Genomic DNA, 18,473 nt, shown 5'->3' on the forward strand with positions numbered 1-18,473 from the left:
AATAACAATAATAATAACGTTGGGATATTCCTTTGGGAGAATCCTCCATGAGTCGGATGCTCTAAGCCCTTGACTTTGTGTATGCTCAGGCTGTGTGCAGCACAACCCCAGCACCAGGATTAAGGTTGAGAAACCCTGACTTAAGGGGAGAGAAAAACAAATCTATGGGCAGCCCTTTCACTCCTCAACTGAGGATCCAGTCAGTTGTTCACAACAATGCTTGATTAACTATATAGACTATTAATTATAGGCCAATCTCTAATCTCCCTTGGTTGGGCAAGGTGATTGAGAGGGTGGTGGCCGACCAGCTCCAGGCGGTTTTGGAACTGATTATCTAGACCTATTTCAAACTGGCTTTAGAGTGGGCTATGGGGTTGAGACAGCCTTGGTTGGCCTGATGGATGATCTATACCGGGGAATCGACAGAGGGAGTGTGACTCTGTTGGTTCTCTTGGATCTCTCGGCGGCGTTCAATACCATTGACCATGGTATCCTTCTGGGTCGCCTGGCGGAGTTGCGGATAGGAGGCACTGCTCTGCAGTGGTTCCACTCCTATCTCTCGGACAGATCCAAGATGGTGGAGCTTGGTGACAGTTGCTCCTCAGAACAGGAGCTGTTATATGGAGTCCCTCAGGGCTCCATTCTGTCACCAATGCTTTTCAATATTTACATGAAACCGCTGGGTGAGGTCATAAGGAGATTTGGTGCTGGGTGTTATCAGTATGCTGATGACACCCAAATCTACTTCTCTCTTTCATCTGCTTCATCAGGAAATGGCATTCATTCCCTAAACACCTGCCTACAGGCAGTTATGGGCTGGATGAGGGATAACAAATTGAAGCTGAATCCAAGCAAGACGAAGGTGCTCATTGTAGGGGCTCAGAATCTGAGGGATGAGTTAGATCTCCCTGTGCTGGATGGGGTTACACTCCCCCAGAAGGAGCAGGTACGCAGCTTGGGGGTACTCCTGGATCCAGGCCTCACTCTGGTAACTCAGGTGGAGGCTGTGGCCAGGAGTGCTTTTTATCAGCTTAGGCTGATTTGACAGCTGCGTCCATTCCTAGAGGAGGATGACCTCAGAACAGTGGTGCACCAGCTGGTAACCTCCAGGCTTGACTACTGTAATGCGCTCTACGTGGGGCTGCTTTTGTACATACTTCGGAAACTTCAGTTAGTTCAAAATGCAGCAGCAAGGCTGGTCTCTGGGGCAACCCGGAGAGACCATATTATGCCTGTTTTGAAACAGCTGCACTGGCTGCCGATATGTTTCCAAGCAAAATACAAAGTACTGGTGATTACCTTTAAAGCCCTGAACGGCTTAGGTCCAGGTTACCTTAGAGAGCGCCTTCTTCGGTCTGATCCCCACCGCACGCTAAGATCATCTGAGGAGGTCCAGCTCCAGTTGCCACCAACTCGACTGGTGTCGACCCAGAGGTGGGCCTTATCTGTAGCCGCTCCTGGACTGTGGAATGCGCTCCCTGCAGACATCCGTAATTTGAACTCTTTATTGGAATTTAGGAGAGCCCTAAAGACCTACCTGTTCGGCCTGGCCTTCCAGCGCTCTTAAATTGTTAAAGGGTCTTTGATGTTTGTGAACCGCCCTGAGCTATTTTGTAAGGGCAGTCTAAAAATCAAACAAATAAATGAATAAATGAGTAAATAACTGAATTTCCATAGCAATATCCATTTGCTTGGGAGGTTTTTAAAAAGGGCAAGACCTGGGGTTTTCAACCTTGGGATGTTGGACTACAACTCCCATCATCCTCAGCCACAACAGCCTTTGGTCATTTTGACTGGGGAAGATGGGAGCTGTAGTCCAACAGCAAGGTTGAGAACCCCTTGCTTAAGCAAATCAATGGAGGAGGATGGCCCCATCAGCATCTCTTAGCCATGATAGTTAAGCAGTGCCATTACACGTTAGTGTCCCACTGATGGCCAGGTGTTGAGAACAAAGCACAATGACGGGCATCATCGTCCTACTTTGCTGGTGAGCTTGCAGAGACATCTTGCTGGTGAAGCAAAGAACACAGGGCTATATGGACTTCTGTTCAGATCCAGCCAGGCAGTTCTTCTGTTCTCAAACAAATGTTAACGCTCTCTGCAATTTGTCTCTCAGGCAGACATGCCGGCAGCAACCGCCTCCTCTCCTCCTGTAGCCGTTTTCACACTTCAGGCTAATTTTAGAGTAATATTTATGAATGTTTTCGGCACTGCAGCGCATGAAATATTTACCCCCACTCAGCATGTCGTGGCACTTTAATGCAATGGAAACCTCAAACACCGAGGGGGTGTTCTGCCACATCACTGTCAGCCGAGGAAAGGGTTTTCATCCAGCTCGTGAGGAACGTCACACTTAGCCTTTCTCAGGGATGGCAGAGCATGGCTTTGAAGTGAGCTGCTTCCAGCCCCTCCTTGGATCCACCTGCTAGCAGGGGCCACTTGGCTCAGAAGGGCAAGGGCTCAGATCTGGCACATCTGAAACAATGAGTTCCTCTGAGCATGTCAAGAGGTGGCCAGATAGGCACCTTCTCCACCATAGTCAGCCCTGAAACATTGTGAAGCTTTCCAGTAAAAAAGAGCCAAGTTCCCATGCGAGTTTGAGACCCACCTTTTAATATATATTTTTAATCTCACTCTGCCTCTAAGAAGTTCAGGATCACATATGTGGGTCTCCTAAGCGTGACAACCCTCCAGGATCCCACGACTGGCCTAGAGTCTCTAAGCACTGGCATCAATCCTCAGCCGACTATTGAAAGCAATCCAAGAGTGTTGGTTTGTTTATACATTTATATCCTGCTCTCCCTCCATGGAGCCCAGAGTGGTGTGTATGGTTATATCGATCCTCACGACAATCCTATGAGATAGGTTAGGCTGGCCCAGAGTCATCCAGTGGGTTTCATGGCTGAATGGGGATTTGAACTCAAGTCAATTGTGAAAACAAAAACCTCCAGGAATAGCTTCAGAGTTGGCAACCATAGTCTCCCCACATCCACATTGTCTTCACAAGAACTCCGTGAGGTGCTGGCCTGAGAGATGGTGACTAGCTCATTGTATTCCAGTGAACTTTGAGACTGAACACAGACTGACCTGGGACTCCCCAACCCTAGGCTGCCCCATGTGCTACTACATCAGTAACTACAGTTTAGGGTTCATTGAGATAGTGGCACAGTAGGGAGATGCTTGACTAACAAGCAGAAGGTTGCCGGTTCGAATCCCCACTGGTACTCTATCGGGCAGCAGCGATATAGGAAGATGCTGAAATATATCATCTGTTACTGCGTGGGAGGAGGCAATGGTAAACCCCTCCTGTATTCTACCAATGACAACCTCAGGGCTCTGTGGGTGCCAGGAGTCGACACCAACTCGACCGCACACTTTACCTTTAATAACCAGTGTTTCTCCCAAGGGAATTGCTTCCAGTGGAAATGAAGAAACTTCTCAGAGAGCTTGTTTACATTCAAGGATAAAAGGAGGAACCCTTAATGCAGTCCAAGCTCCACTTCGTTTATCTGCTCAAATCAAAGAAAGAATGAAGTTAACACAGAATATCACAGATATCTGAATTATAATATTAGCTGAGAAATATTGCTAAGCCCTTCCTTCTGGAAATCATTCCAGAAAACCTCTGTTTTGAGGAGAGCTGGTCTTGTGGGAGAAAGCATGAATTGTCCCCTTTGCTAAGCAGGGTCCACCCTGGTTTGCATTTGAATGAGATACTATATGTGAGCACTGCAAGATATTCCCCTTAGGGGATAGGAAGAGCACCTGCCTGCTTGCATGCAGAAGCTTCCAAGTTCCCTCCCTGGCAGCATCTCCAAGATAGGGCTGAGAGAGACTCCTGCCTGCAACCGTGGAGAAGCCGCTGCCAGTCTGTGTTGACAATGCTGAGCTAGATGGAACAAGGGTCTGACTTGGTATAAGGCAGTTCCCTATGTTTCTATGTTCCCTTTGGCTTTTGAGGTGCTGCCATCTGCCTAGCACTGCCTGATCACTTCCTTCCTAGCTGCTCAGCCTGTATAGTTGGAAGTTCACCAATAGTACAGAAACACCATAAGTCTGCACTATTCTCCTCTTTCAAGGAAAATGACTCTGGAAAGTCTGGCCTTGCAAGGAATTGGGTAGTAAAACACAATGCAATACAGAATGAGATTAAGCCCTACCTGGAGAAGGGGAGGATTGAAACTGGGGTTAGGGTTGCCATATTCCGGCTTTCCAAATCTGGGTGCCTAATTTGCATATTGTGTAAATTAGCTTGAAAATAATTTTTGAGCAGAAGAGTGACTGCAGGTTTTGCTCCATAACTCCGCTTCTACAAGAGCTAAGCTGCTTTAAAAAGAAAGAAAAAGAAAGAGCTGAAATCCAGACAAATCTGGGAAGCAATCTGGGCATGATGCTTAACATCCATCTAAAACCCAAACATCCGGCGGGGCATGCAACTCTAAACTGGGGGCTTCTACATGCAGCTCATGTGCTCTACCACTGAACTAGACTCTTCCCATTGCTTTTGAGCACATGAAGCTGCCATTGATCGAGTCATACCATTGGTCCATCTAGGTCAGCACTGACTGGCAACAACTCTCCAGGGTTACAGACAGGGGTCTTTCCTAGCCCTACCAGAAAATGTCAGGGATTGGTTCTGGAACCTTCTGAATGCAAAGCAGGAGTTCTACCACTGAGCTATAGTCCAAATGGTGGTGACATAGAGGCGGGGGAGGACCACTGTCACCGGGCCCTTCCAGCAAAGTTTATTTCGGTTTCTTTCCATCAGGTCCTGCATTGAACTTCCTATTGATCCCTAAGGGAGTGTCCACACCTCCCCTTCTTGCACTAGCTCACTACACTGTTATCCGCACCAGGTACAAAATGCTAAACATAGCAGGTTGGGGTTGTCTGGACCCCCCTTGTCTCTCCCTCTATTACTCCCCTGTACTCCCAATGTTTATTGTGAGCATGTGAAAAAAAGCAGCCTTCTCTAATTGCTGTGAAGCTTGGGACAGAAGACACAAAGGAAACAATGTTTGATGTGGTTTTAAGTCTCCTGCTTTCTGAACATTGTTACTAATGGCTAATCAATCATTTCCTGAAATCCCACCCCATCAGTCCCTTTTAATAACTTGACTGCAATCCTATTCATGTTTTCCTTGGGAGTAAGCCCTGTGATGCCTCACAGGGTTTGGTTTTGTGATGTCTATATCTGGATACTCAGCTGCTTGAGGAAACTTTCAGAGCTCACTTTGATCCCTCAAGCATCTCAGGGTATTCAGGCCTGCTCAACTTAGGCCCCCCAGCTGTTTTTGGACTACAAGTCCCATAGTCCCCAGCCACAGTGGCCAATAGCTAGGGATTATGGGAATTGTAGGCCAACATCTGCAGGAGGGACAAAGTTCATCAGCCCAGGGTGGACTTCATTATCCGTGGGGGTTCTATTCCTGCAGATTACCGTGGGTAAGGAAAGCACAGATGATGCATTGAGTCTATGGGATCATGGGGGTTAGGAACCTGGACTCAACCCCTTCCGCAAATGCCAAAAAATGCAAAAATAGGCCAAATAAAGTGCCCTACTATGCTCTGCGGGTCTCCTGGCATTCAGCAATGCCCCCCAAAGGTCCCCAAAGTCACAGATTTTTCCTAACTATTTTAACAAAGTGAACTACAAAATGGTGGCCAGAAATGTCCTTCACAGTAATGTCTGGCCTTCTAGGAACCACAGATACGTGGGTTTTAACCCTTTCATATCTGCAGATAAGGAGGTTGGGTGCCTGACACCCATGGATATGTGAAAATGCAAATAGTGGTTCTGCATATAACAAGGTTTGCCTTTACTTGTGTTGTCTTGGCATTTTTCTGTCTTCCCGTTTTTCTGCCTTCCCGTAGGAACTGGCAATAAAAGATGCCACCCAGAATAAAAAAATACCAAGGATTTATTACTGTTTGAAATAAAAATAAACACTTCTCTCCTTTACATAGAGCTACAAAAAACACATCATCCAGCCAGTAACAGTTTCTCCCCACATCCAATTCTCAGATTATCTCTCCCAATTTCATATGGAATCTCCACTGCCCAATCATCACAGTGCTTTTGGTGCTTCTACTACATTCTATACAAGACTTCCAGCAGAACTTCATACCTTACTACTAACAAATAGTTGTTAGTATTTTCTAATTGAGAAGGTAGAATAAAAGAAACTCCATTTTGTCAGAAGCCTCACTGAATATAATGGAATTTACTTCTGAGTAAACAGCACCATCTCCTTAGAACACACACACAGAGTTAAATTTTCAGTTCTTGCACTCTCTTAGTTGGAGGGGGAGAGAATGAGTAATATAACACAAAATCACAATAGTACTAGAATGATTCTTAGACCAGGGGATCCCAACCAGTGGTACTCCAGATGTTGCTGAACTGCAACTCCTTTAATCTCCAGCCACAATAACTTGTAGCTGGGAGTAATTGGTAATGTTCAGCAACATCTGGGGCAGGGATTCTCAACATTGGGTCCCCAGATGTTTTTGGACTTCAACTCCCATAATCACCAACCAAAGGCCACTGGGACTAGGGATTATGGGTGTTGAAGTCCAATAACATCTGAGGACCCAATGTTGAGAATCCCTGATCTGGAGTACCACTGATTGGGAACTCTTGTCAGACTAATTACTTTCTAGAGGTTTTTTTTTTTAAAGGAAAATCACAAAAATTCCTACAATATTTTTATTTATTGACAGGATAGGATAAACATTTCAGGTGTGGCAGCCCCTTCTGATAACATTATACCTTCAAAATTGCAGGTGGATTGGTAGTAGGGATGTACACGAACCGAGGTGCTCCAAGTTTCGTGCACTGGTTCAGCACCAAAGCGGTTCAAATGAGGTCCGAACTGGTTCAGCACCGCAAGGAAGAGGGAGATCTTAAACAAACAAGGACCTGCTGGTAAGGACCAGCTCTCCATTGCCACATGCAGCTTCCTTCTGCAGTGGTGCTTGTCCTGAGTCACCCGCATGGAGCACCAACAAGCAAGCCTATGGTTTTGGCGAAAGGTTACAAATGTGTTTAAAATTGCCTACTTGCCCATTTCTTTTGTGGGTAGGAAGGTAGGTAGAACTCGTCATGCCCTACCATGCAAGCCACTTTGTTGTCCCTCAGAACTACCCATGGTAAACAGTGGGGTGTTTTGATTTTCCCCATTGTTCCCTATGGCCTGAACAAGCTACACTCACAGAGTGCACACAAGTTTTGCATTGCAATCTGCAACCCTGCCTTGAAACACACTGGAGAAGCGCACAGTAAAAGGGAATCTGGCTCTCCCAACACAGCACACATATTCCAAACACAGTCCAAAAATGGCCAAAAGAGAATCACTGACCCAGAATCCACTGCCAGCCACAGTGCCTGCATGGCAGTAACATCACAGGCACAAGTTGCTCTCTCATTATGACCTTCCATACATTCCTGGCATTGCAACAGCTGCCACAGCAGCACCCTTACTTAGCAGGAAGCATAGCCACAAGTTCAACTAGAGCAACTTCAACTACATTTTGACTGAGTACACATTGCAATGCAGATTGCAGAGCAGTCGAAACGGCCTGTTTCGCGTAGAAACATTTTGATGTATAAATGTTTTGCACATCCCTACCACTTTCACCAGCCATGCGATGATGATGTTGCATCCAAGTCTAGTCAGAGGGCATTACGTCAAAGGTTCGGCATTCAGGATGGGCAAATCAGGGGAATATTTTCTTCCACAGTAGTCAGAAGGGGTGTGGTGACATTTAAAGTGGGGAATGCATAACCTGTGAATGATAGTAGAAATTAAAGGGTATGTGTAGGAGGAAAGATTCCAGAGTGACCATTAAAGTGCATGTGATATTTCAGCCATCATTTTATAAATCTCTTGCAGTGGCTAAGGTGACAGGGCTGTGATAGAGGTTTATAAAATCATTAATGGTGCAGACAGAGATTTCTCACTCCTCTTCTAGGAGTGTGCAAAAGAAAGGTTTTCCATATCTGTCCTCCATTTATTTTCATTATTAAAATGCCTATGCCTTTAGTTATTCATTTACTGTACATTGTTTTGTATCAAATTTATTGATTTTCTCTCTTCAGCTTTTTTGGCACTGTTGTTACCTGTGGCTACAGTTCTCTCAGCAACTACCTTCCCCATACTGCCATTGTGTTTTCTCATAATGCCCAAACATTGGGTTATGCCAGGGCATTATGGGAAAAGATGGTGCCTTCTGTTTCCCCCTACAGTGCCCTGAATGGTACAATGTTCACAGCAGTGCTGTGAAGCAAACACCTCCAGGAGCTTTGCTGCTCTGGGGAATAGTAAGCCCCTTGTGAGTCATAAAAGGATTATAAAAATACATCCATTTGTGATTCATCCAGACTCATTCGCATGTGTAGCATAACAAGAATTCAACAAAATTGACTGCATTTGATCTAGGTTCTCATTTGTTCTTGGGCAGATGCACATTACATCCAGGGGAACTCTGGCTCACGCGCCAAAGTGCTTATAGCAGTAGATTTAGGACAGAAGATAAGGAGTACTTCATATAGGTTACAGAACTTACCATCATAAAAAGTGGCTATTTCCAGGAATGTATATGTCCATTTAATTTTTAAAAAATCTAAGATCATAGAGGACAGGACTTTTACTGCTGGCCAACAGCTAACTAGTAGATCTCTGCTGATCATAAGCAATAGTTTGACTCCAAGATGCTGGTGACAAGTGGTCATCACACTTGTCATCAACAACATGCTCTGGCTGGGAGCATCTAGGGGAGCCAGCTGGTTGCTATTGGAACTGAGATACTGAACTAAATGAGTCTTGTTAGATTCCTATATAAATCTCTATAGTAGATGAGTTCTATTCAAACAAAGAGGTTTTTGGGTTTTTAAAGTCAAAGTTGTCACAGAGAGGCGATAAGGGATGAACTGCACTTTATCCAACTCCTTGCTTTGATACTTACCCAACAACAACATTCCTTAATTGCCAGCACAGTGTAATGGACAGAGGTCAAACTTTAAATTCAAAGCCAGACCTCATTGACCCAACACAGCCTTAAAAGAACTTCCCAACTCACTCCACCAGTGCAGAGGAGAAGCAGCAACATTTGCCAACCCTCACTCACCAGAAGCCCTCTTTGCCACCCAAAAGTATGTCCCTGAGAACTGTGCAGTCCTCAGGTACATATTTTTGGATGGCACAGAGGGATTTCTGGGGAATGGAAGGGCATCAAGAACAGCCACTTCTCCACTGCACCAGTTAGTTGGGAAGTTCAGTTTGACTGCTCTCTTGATGCACTGGTGCATCCTTGCTCTGTTATGTCAACCCATGATCCATCAATGAGTTGAATAGGGTTAGAGCACATTTAGCTAAGGAATATCTTTAGTGACCAGCAAGCAGGACCCATAGGAAAAAAAATCTAGTTGGGCACCAGCTCTATCAGGGCAGGTGAAGGGTGCTTTAAATTAGCAGGGAAATGAGTGGAATCTTGGTGTTCTAAGGTAAGGGCAGAGCTACAGCTTCTGTGACCTAGCGGACCAGGAAGCCCCTCCCTAGTTGAGGGATTGACACTCTAGTTGACACTCCCAATTCTCCCCTAAAAAGAGCACCCCCACTTGTTTTGTTTTTTGCCCCAGCTGGATGTTTTCCACACAAGGCTTTTAAAGCCCTTTAACTTGCATTTCCTCTGGAATGGAGGGGGTGCGTTCACATATCTGCCAGATTTACCCCAAAGTCCCTGTGAGTTATTGGGGAGAAGTTCACACACAACTCAGGGTTTTCACTGTGCTTTGGAGTGTAGCCCAATTTATATCCAGGGTATATTTGCATCTGGGTTTCCCCCCCCCCACAACGTTGAGTTCACAGTAAAGCCTCCCAGTAAACCCACAGTAAAACCTGCTGTGTGGAAGAGTCCCTGGTCTCCAAAACTAACCTTGGGCTATATTTCTATGGAGAACTAGTAGGCATGGAAGAGGAAGAGGTTAAGCACCCCATCTTTCCAGCAATCTTTTGTACTCCATGTTCATGCTCTCTCTCTTGTACACATACTCCTCACCAGATGCCATGGAGTGGGGTATATGAATAATCTCAGAAGTGTTTTGCCCCAGCCCTTCTTCCACTTTGTGTTTGCTTAGGTTTACAATAAGCCTGCAAGGTATTTATGTCTCCTTGTGAAGGAAACCGAGAATCAAGCCACCTTCTCTTAATAGTCCCAATGATTTACGTGTCTCACTCCTGATTGATTAAGTGCCGTCAAGTGGTGTCGACTCTTAGCAGCCACATAGGTAGATTCTCTCCAGCATGATCTGTCTTCAACTTGGCCTTTAAGGACTCTCAGTGGTTCATTGCTGTTGTAATTGAGACCTTGCTGCTGGTCGTCCTCTTCTTCTCTTTCCTTCAACTTTCCCCAGCATTATAGACTTCTTCAAGGGAGCTGGATCTTCGCATAATGTGTCCAAAGTATGATAGTTTGAGGCTGGTCATTTGTGCCTCAAGTGAAAATTCTGGATTGATTTGTTCTATGATCCATTTGTTTGTTTTTCTGGCTGTCCATGGGGGGAGGGGAAAAAAAAAGAAGGAACCTGACTCAGATCAGATGAGTATATTGAATCCATTTATTTCTTTATTGTAGCCTCAAGGGACTTTTAAAAAAGAGAGAGAGATGCAGTAACTAAACAGCTGTGCAGTTAAAACTTGCAATAGTGAAACCCTCCAGATCCCCTACTAGGCCAATGAGCTTTGTTAAAAGTCAGACTTGTTCTGTGCAAAACATGAAGTGAAGCTTTTTTTTTAAAAAGAGAGAAAAGAGATAGAGGAACAAAGCTAGTTTAAAAAGAATAAGCTGGCAGTGGATTAGAGTAGTGACTCTGCTGAGCTGGTAAGAGTCCATGACCCCCAAGCACTACATCACCCAGGAGTCTTTTCAGACAGATACAAATGCAAGGTAGTTAAGCCGTCTCAGGGACAGAGCCACAAAAGCAGAGCCTGGCCCAATGTGAGTATTCCCCCATGCCATTCACACAAAAGAGCAGTTGTTGTTTTTTTAAAAAAAGAGAGAGAAGGGACTGAAGGACTGCGCAGTGCTTCCATGGCATGGCTTCATTGGCCTGGGCCACAACCATCATGACCAAACATCTCTTGAGACGCATAGGTCATGTAGAGGAAGCCATCTTCATCCTTGTTGTCACGGTAGATTTCAGAGATGGTCAGACTCAGGCTGGGCAGGTTCTTGTTGTTCACCAGCAGATAGAAGGCCTGGGTGGATGTCAGGGACAGACGGGTTCTGGAGAGAAGTTAAATCAAAGCAAGCTTAGTAACAAGGGTGGTAATAGGAGTGCTGGCCAACTAGACTACAGCCATAGAAGATTTGCTTTGCCTGCAAGACGTCCCAGATTCACTCCCTGGCATCTCCAGGTAGAACTGGGAGAGTCTCCTGCCTCAAAACTTGGAAAGCCACTGCCAGTTAGTGTACACCGAGGTGCTCAACTTCAGCCCTCCTGCAACAAGTTGGCCTACAACTCCCCAAATCCCCAACTATCCGCCACTATGGTTGGGGATTACGGGAACTGTAGTCCAAAAACAGCTGGAGGGCCAAAGTTGAGCAGCCCTGCAGACAATACTGAAGTAGATGGACCAATGGTCTGATTTGGTACACAGCAGCTTCCCATGTTCCTAAGTGGTGGCTAATTAGACTACAGCCACAGAAGATTTTGCTTCCTAGATGGGCTTCACCTCCCTTTGCATGCAGTACTTTTTCAGTGGCGTCAGTGCAAACATTCAGCTACATAGGTTGTCACTTGACTTCTGTGAGTGAGCCCCAAGTTACTGCTACACATTAGAGATGTGCACAAATCGATTCCCCCCCCCTTCAATTTGTACCCTAATTGAATCAAGCCAGATCTAAACCTGGTCAGCTAGCACAGAGGCGATTTGTTTTGTCCACAAATCCCCTGAAACAGGTAGATTTGGGTACAAGTCATTTTGTACCCAAATAAGTTGGCACAGACAGCAGGCGTAGGCAGTGATTCTCTCAGCAGCAGGAAGGGGGTGAAAAAAATTCTTTTCTCTTTTCCTCAGTCAGAAAAGCAGGAACAAAAAGCAGAGAATCCCCTCCAGGCAGCAGGCAGGCAAGGCAAAGCAAAGCTCCTCGGGCTCTCTCCTCTCCTATGAGGCAGAATGGTGGCTGGCTGCCTCCTTAAGAACATTTGAAAATCCCTCCTTCCAACTCCCCCCTCCCTTGTCCCTTCTTTGACCCTTCCCCTAGCCAATGCAGGGGCACTCACCCCTGGCAACACAATATTTGAATGGTTACGAGCCAGTCTGGAACTGGGCGGTGGCGGTGGGGGGAGATTGCCAGCGTAGGAGGGTGGGATTTTTTTTTTTTTTTTTTAATCTGACACAGAATGGAGACAGCAAGAGAGATCGCCACAAAATAGGGGTCTGGATTTACAAGTCTTTCAGGTCCAAAATCTGGATGATTTGTTTTGGACCCGAATCTGATCAGAAAGCACAGCGGCAATTTTTTTGGTCCATAAATCATCCAAAATAGGTAGATTTGGATACAACTCATTTTGTACCCAAATCGATTTGCACATCCTTACTACACATCACAAAGTCACTTCCAATGGAGGGTTCAATAAAGGTGGACAGCTAAGATTTTAGGAGTTTGAGGTATCTAATGAACAATTACATTGATTTATCTAGTTTTACCAAAACATACAATACTGGTGATGATTCAGCAAGTTTGATTCAGACTTCTTTAAAAGGCTGTAGGTTTCCAGCCCTCATGAAGTAGAACACTGGTAACTATGTGAGCAGTTTCTGTTGGCACTATGGCCATCAGTTCAGAAGCAGGAGCTGCATGGGAGTTTGCTTAAAGCTGGTCTAGTCGCTGCACGATCCTAATGTTGGAAGCCAAGCCATTCCTCCTTCAGAAATATGTTCTACAAGAATGCCTTAAAGACATCCATTGCAAGCTGAAGTTGTGGAGGCAAACCCCCAACACTTGCCCACCCTCCAATTCTGCAGTATATGAAATTCCTTCTTACCTCAGGCTGAAGACGAACTGAGACAAGGATAGGTCCTGTGAAACCAAGAACTTTGTCCGGTCCATCAGGGGGAGGGTCTTCTCCTTCCGGTAGCGCTCCACCACTACCTGTAAGCGGAATGTGCTTAGCATCAAGCAGCATCCTGAAGGAACCAGATACAACTTTTACTGCTGAGTAAGCTGTCTTACCCTGTAAGTTCCCTGGGAACCATACCCAAGCTATATTCACATACACAAGAACAGGGGAAGTGTCGAGTCAGAGGGGCTCCTTCCCACAGAGAGACGTAGATGGTGTGGGGGTGGTTCAGTGGTTCTGGCTCTTGAGAATTTTGCCAAGTCACATTCTAGATCACCTGCTTTAGGATGACAGGGAAAGCTCCAAATGGCGCAAAGAGGGCTCCATTTCCTAAGCATGGCAGAGTATAAACTTGCAGCAGTAATTTGATGACAGGGTCACAGCTCTGCAAGAAGACTGTATGGTGGATGTCTGTTAGTTTCAAGAATCCCATTTGTTTTCATTTTTTCAAACCGATTGGTTTTTGCTTACCCAATTTGCGTTTACATTTTTAGAAGACACTCAGTTTTGATTGCCTCACTGCTGCTGTTTTCAGGAAGTGGGATTCCACCCCCAATTGTTCCCCACCCCATTTAGTTTTTGGAGTGAATAGACTCATTCCAACTGGCATCTATTTCCCATTTGTTCAAAAAATGAATGCACACCGCTACTTTGCAAGGAATAATACTTAGCAATTCAGGGGCGTAGCAAGGTTGGAGGGGGCCCAGACACAGGAGTTTAAAATGGGCCCCTCGCTGATATACACACACAAACACACTTCACAATATATCGTGCACTCACACTCACATCCCCATTATGAATACGGTGAATATCCAGTTCACATTGAATCTAGTTTTTTTACTCTCTGCTCCTGCCGATCTCCAAGAGACTCAATATAATTCATAGGGGGTGCAACATGGGCGGGTGGGGAGTCATGTGATGTGCCTCTGGGGGGCCCCTCGAGGCAGTGGGGCCCCAAGACGACTGCCTCCCCTTGCCTAATGGTAGTTATGCCCCTGTAGCAATTATAGTGTGCAGAGCACTTCATACAGTAAGCCTATTTACATGATTAGCCTGACCCAGGCTAGGGCAGCCCAGCCTGGGTTAGGCTGCTCGTGTGAAGCACTGGGATCCATGTGGATCTTGGCACTGCGCATCCATGCGCCCAACCCTACTTCTTACCCCGGCCTTTAGCGGAGGTTAAGGGCACAAGCATGGCGTCTATGTGTGCCTAGAGCACCCAGTGCATGGGTGTATCCCACAATGCTCTGTGCTCATATGATGCATTGTGGGATATCTGGAGGCTGGGACGCATTGTCCTGGCATTCAGATATCCACACTGCCAGGAGCAGCACAGATCACATAGGTGCATGTGCCAAAGAATAGAATGGCCATCAAGGGGAAGGTAGGATCATCCCTGCCCCACCTTGCACCCTCCCTCCCACCCTATCGTCTTCATAGCCTTAGTATGCATTATCATGATGCCAAGATACAGATTTTTAAATTCTAAAAATGCATTGTTTCAAAATTTATTAACAACTATGAATGAGTACCAATGCAATATTAGGCAAGCAAGGTAATTTCAAAGTTGTAATTGAGAAACATTTGCATGGGAAAGTTAAGTTTTCTAGAAAATCCATATCTCTGATACATTCTTTACAACAGTCTTGTAAGCTAAGCAGGCATCATTGTGCCCCTATTGCAGCTGAACTGCTGAGACCAAGGCCACCTATCGAGTCCATGGCAGAGACGAGGTTCACAGTTCAGTCTCTTTATCTACTGCAGTACACCAGGGAAGGGCCGTAGCTCAGCAGCAGTACTCGTGTTCTGAACGCAGAAAGTCGTACACTCAGTCCTTGACCTCTCCAGTCAATGTATATTGGGCTGTAGGGCTAGAAGCGTTACTGGCTGACGACTTGGATGAGCTGCTGCTGCTCAATGGGAGCAGAAGGAGTAGATGGTGCCTAAACCTCTATATAGCTCTTGGATACAAACAAAGCAGATTTCCATTTGCTGTAGCAGAATTCTGCACCGGAAGGGGACTGGAGTAGGTGACCTTCCAAGATCCCTTTCACATAATGGCCTGGTTCACACAAGCATTTAAAGTTAGGTTACCATCATCAGTTCTATTGTATGAATTCCTGCCGAGGTAGTTTATGGCCCGAGATGAATATGCCCACGTTGGTGGGATTAACACAACCATATTATTGTCAGTAATCCACATCAAACCTAGGATCAAGTGTCTGCGTGAACCAGGCCTCTGTGATTCTGAAGTGCTTCACAGCACCCATGCGCTCAGTCATCTTTGAACCACCCTAGATGGCAAGTCACTAGTATTATGAATTCCCATATTGCAGATGTGGGAGGAGGTTTGAGGTTGCTGACTGGACTGAGGCCACGTGCAGCCTGTCCCTGTGAAGCTTATGCAGAAGCAAGGCCTAGTAGGGCAACTCTTAGGTCTTCATCAGATTAGAGCAGGGCTGCTGAACTTCAGACCTCCTGCAGATGTTGAGTGGGCCTAGATGAGAGCCTCAGCAAGTGTGTGGCAGAAGTCAAAACTGAACTAGGCACTTTTGGATCACAACTCTGTTTTAGCCACTGCTTTCTACAGTTGATTAAATCCTTCTGGATATATACAGAAGAGCAAAAATATCTTATTCCAATAAAGTCATGAGCCACCTACAGATACATATTGAATATTGAAGTCAATCAATGGTCAAGTTTGATATAACTCCATTGTGACCCAACAACATCTGGGGACCCAAAGTTGGGAGTCCTGTTCTAGAAGAAGAAATGTCAGCCAGGGTAACTTTTCCCCCTCCTTCATGACCAGCTGCACCTTCTACACAAAACTGCAGGAAGGTAGAGGAAACCTGCACCACCAACCCCGCCACCACCCCACATTGCAGCTTGTCAGCCTACCACAAATGACAGGGGCACGTAAACACCACTGAAGCCATTCTGTTGCCAAGCCAATTTAAGGTTGAAGTCCTATACATGCGTGGAAGCAAGCAAGCAACTGTTACTGAACCCAGAATGACTTACCTCCAAGGAAACAGGCATAGCATTATTTATATACCACTTTCCAAAAAGTTCACAACACACTTCGTGTGAAAATTGAATAAGAGGCTTTCCTGTCCCCAGAACACTCACAGTTTAAACAGATACACAAGGGAAGTAGCTGCAGGAGCCACTAGAGGGATACTACACTGCTCTGAATAGGGACATAGGGAACGGCCTTACAGTGAGCCAGATCACTAGTAGGGGTGTGCATAAAACCTGTTGCCCTGTTCGGTTTGAGTCCGAACCAGACTCAGAACTGGGCATGTTTGGTTTTGCACAACCCTGAACACCCCCCAGCTCAGCTAAAATTTGAGTAGGTTCAGGGTTCTAACTAATTTTTTTTTAATTACTTACAGCCTCCAGGCAGGGGGGCACTGCCACAGGTGTCCACCACACATTTATGGCAGCCTCCAAAATGTCCACTGAGATTGGGGGGAAAGGGAACCTCCAGGGACACCCCCCATCCATGCCCCACAGAGGTGGTGAGTCACTAATTTTTCTAAGTTAGAACCCCCGACCCAGCCAGTGGGGTGTGTGTGTGGCTTGACCTCGAGCTGAACCGGGCCGGTCAGGCTCAAGGCCAATTCAGTGTCGAGCTGGCCAAGTTCAGTATTGAGGTGGTTTGCACATCTCTAATCCCTGGTCCATCTAGCTCAGTATTGTCTGTGCACTGACTGGCAGTGGTTCTCCAAGGTTCCAGGCAGGAGTCCTCCTCAGACTTATCTAGCAATATCAAGAGTGAACCTGCTGGGGCCTTCTGCATGCAAAGCAGATGCTCTTCCACTGAGCTACAGCCTCATCCCCTAAGGGGAATGTCTTACAGCAGACAAAGCTCACATGTAGTCAGTCTTTCTACCAGATAAATAAAAAAAGTTACCGGGATCTTGTTTGGATATCTGTTCTGGATGTCATCCGCTTCACGCATTCGAGTTGCTAAAAATATAACATAGATCAGAGTTTAGACTGCTTCAGCCCACTACAGTTCAGCTTTAGAGATAGACCACCACTCTGGCCAGACCATAAAGTATCTTTGGGAGGACCATTCAGCACTAACCTCATGATGATCCTGTCTCAACACACACTTCTCCAAACCCTCCTTTAAAACTAGGAGAGCTCAGAAGAAACTGAGCCGCCCAGAGACATAAGGTTGGGCGGGGTATAAATTTAATAAACAAACAAACTTGCACAGTCAGAAGAGTCTACCCTGTTTTTAAAATACCAGTTTTAAAGAACAACTAGTTTCTTTCAAGAAGGTTCACAGTGGGAAGTGTAGAAGACAGGTCAAAAAAGGAGTCTAAGAAAATTGGGGTGCCACTTTTTTAGCAGCAGGATTCCTGTGCCCTTTACAACTTTATGGCCAACTAGGGCAGTGGGAGACAATAGTAGGGAAGAGCTTTCCCCATTTAACATCTCCCCACCCCCAAGCTTCTTGAGGCCTAGGAGCCCTGCCAGACCATGTATTGCAATCAAGCAAAGGGAAGGCCAGTGGAAGTAGGCTGAGAAGGATGGAAAAAAAGAATCCTTGAGCTGAAGGTAAAGATATTGATAAGATACTAGGCAACAAAGGTGAGGATTAGGAATGACAGGGAGACCCAGCATAGTAAGAGATAGTCACAAAGGCACAGCTGGTAGTCCTACATTTTGCAGAATTACATTCTCTCTCTTCCCCACGTCATCTAGTCCCCATCTCCCAGTTTGGTCCCCTTACCTAAACTTTTCCTTTGCTTGAAAGGGCGGTTGTCATTCTCACATCTCTGCATCTTTAGAAGAGCTGAAAACTTTCCCCACCAGAATGTTCCAAACCTCCCTTGGGGAGACACACACACACTCAAGTAAAACACTTTCCCCTTCCAACTCAGCTGTCCCTATTTAAGATAGGGCTGAGCAGCCCACATGGTCAGAGTTGAGGGCAGAGCCTGTTTGATTGACACCTGCCTAGGGAAGTGAAGGTGGATAAGGCTGAGATGAGGCTGGCAGTTGCCAAGAATCTGTGTGTGCAAGCTACAGGTATTGATGCTACATCCATGCCAACAGTCTCTATTTTCTGGTATCTGTCTGGTAAAACACCACCCTTATTTTGCCTAGCTTGAAGATGTGGGGGTTGCCCATTAAAACATGTGTTTGCATGCTCCCAGGTGTGCTGTATTTCTTCAAGTAACTTTCCATCCTCTTCATGATCTCCAGAAGTTGAATACTATCTGCATGAGGGGAAAAATGCTTCCTTTGTTTAGTTGATGCCTGTGTGTATTGTAGAAGGAATCAGCTCTGGAGTGAGAGGAAAGGGGGAAAGCCTCTTTGGAGGTGG

The 18,473-nt window shown here is 45.8% G+C and overlaps 1 protein-coding gene and 1 long non-coding RNA gene across 2 annotated transcripts in view; one reads left to right on the forward strand and one right to left on the reverse strand.

The window, feature by feature from the left end:
• Positions 1–7,028, forward strand: part of LOC128342508 (uncharacterized) — a 72,661-nt gene extending 65,633 nt beyond the window's left edge. Inside the window, exon 3 of the long non-coding RNA XR_008315033.1 lies at positions 6,787–7,028. This is a non-coding gene — a long non-coding RNA (uncharacterized LOC128342508). The remainder of the gene's footprint in view (positions 1–6,786) is intronic.
• Positions 7,029–10,600: 3,572 nt separating this feature from the next.
• LOC128346010 (microtubule-associated proteins 1A/1B light chain 3C-like) lies at positions 10,601–18,035 on the reverse strand. The gene is made up of 4 exons (XM_053298795.1): positions 17,877–18,035; positions 17,046–17,101; positions 13,052–13,158; positions 10,601–11,286 (listed from the first exon to the last, which is right to left on the reverse strand). The coding sequence occupies exons 1-4, from the start codon at positions 17,926–17,928 to the stop codon at positions 11,103–11,105; spliced, it is 399 nt and encodes a 132-aa protein (XP_053154770.1). The 5' UTR covers positions 17,929–18,035; the 3' UTR covers positions 10,601–11,102.
• Positions 18,036–18,473: the final 438 nt, after the last annotated feature.

The sequence above is a fragment of the Hemicordylus capensis genome, chromosome 2 (genome assembly GCF_027244095.1).
Source record: "Hemicordylus capensis ecotype Gifberg chromosome 2, rHemCap1.1.pri, whole genome shotgun sequence".
Lineage (NCBI taxonomy): Eukaryota > Metazoa > Chordata > Lepidosauria > Squamata > Cordylidae > Hemicordylus > Hemicordylus capensis.

Coding starts and splice junctions, on each gene's coding strand:
- LOC128346010 (XM_053298795.1), bottom strand. CDS start 17,928: ATGCAGAGATGTGAGAATGACAACCGCCCTTTCAAGCAAAGGAAAAGT. Junction 17,102..17,876: donor CAAGCAAAGGAAAAGTTTAG/GTAAGGGGACCA, acceptor TTATATTTTTAG/CAACTCGAATGCGTGAAGCG. Junction 11,287..13,051: donor CAGTTCGTCTTCAGCCTGAG/GTAAGAAGGAAT, acceptor ACTTCTCTCCAG/AACCCGTCTGTCCCTGACAT.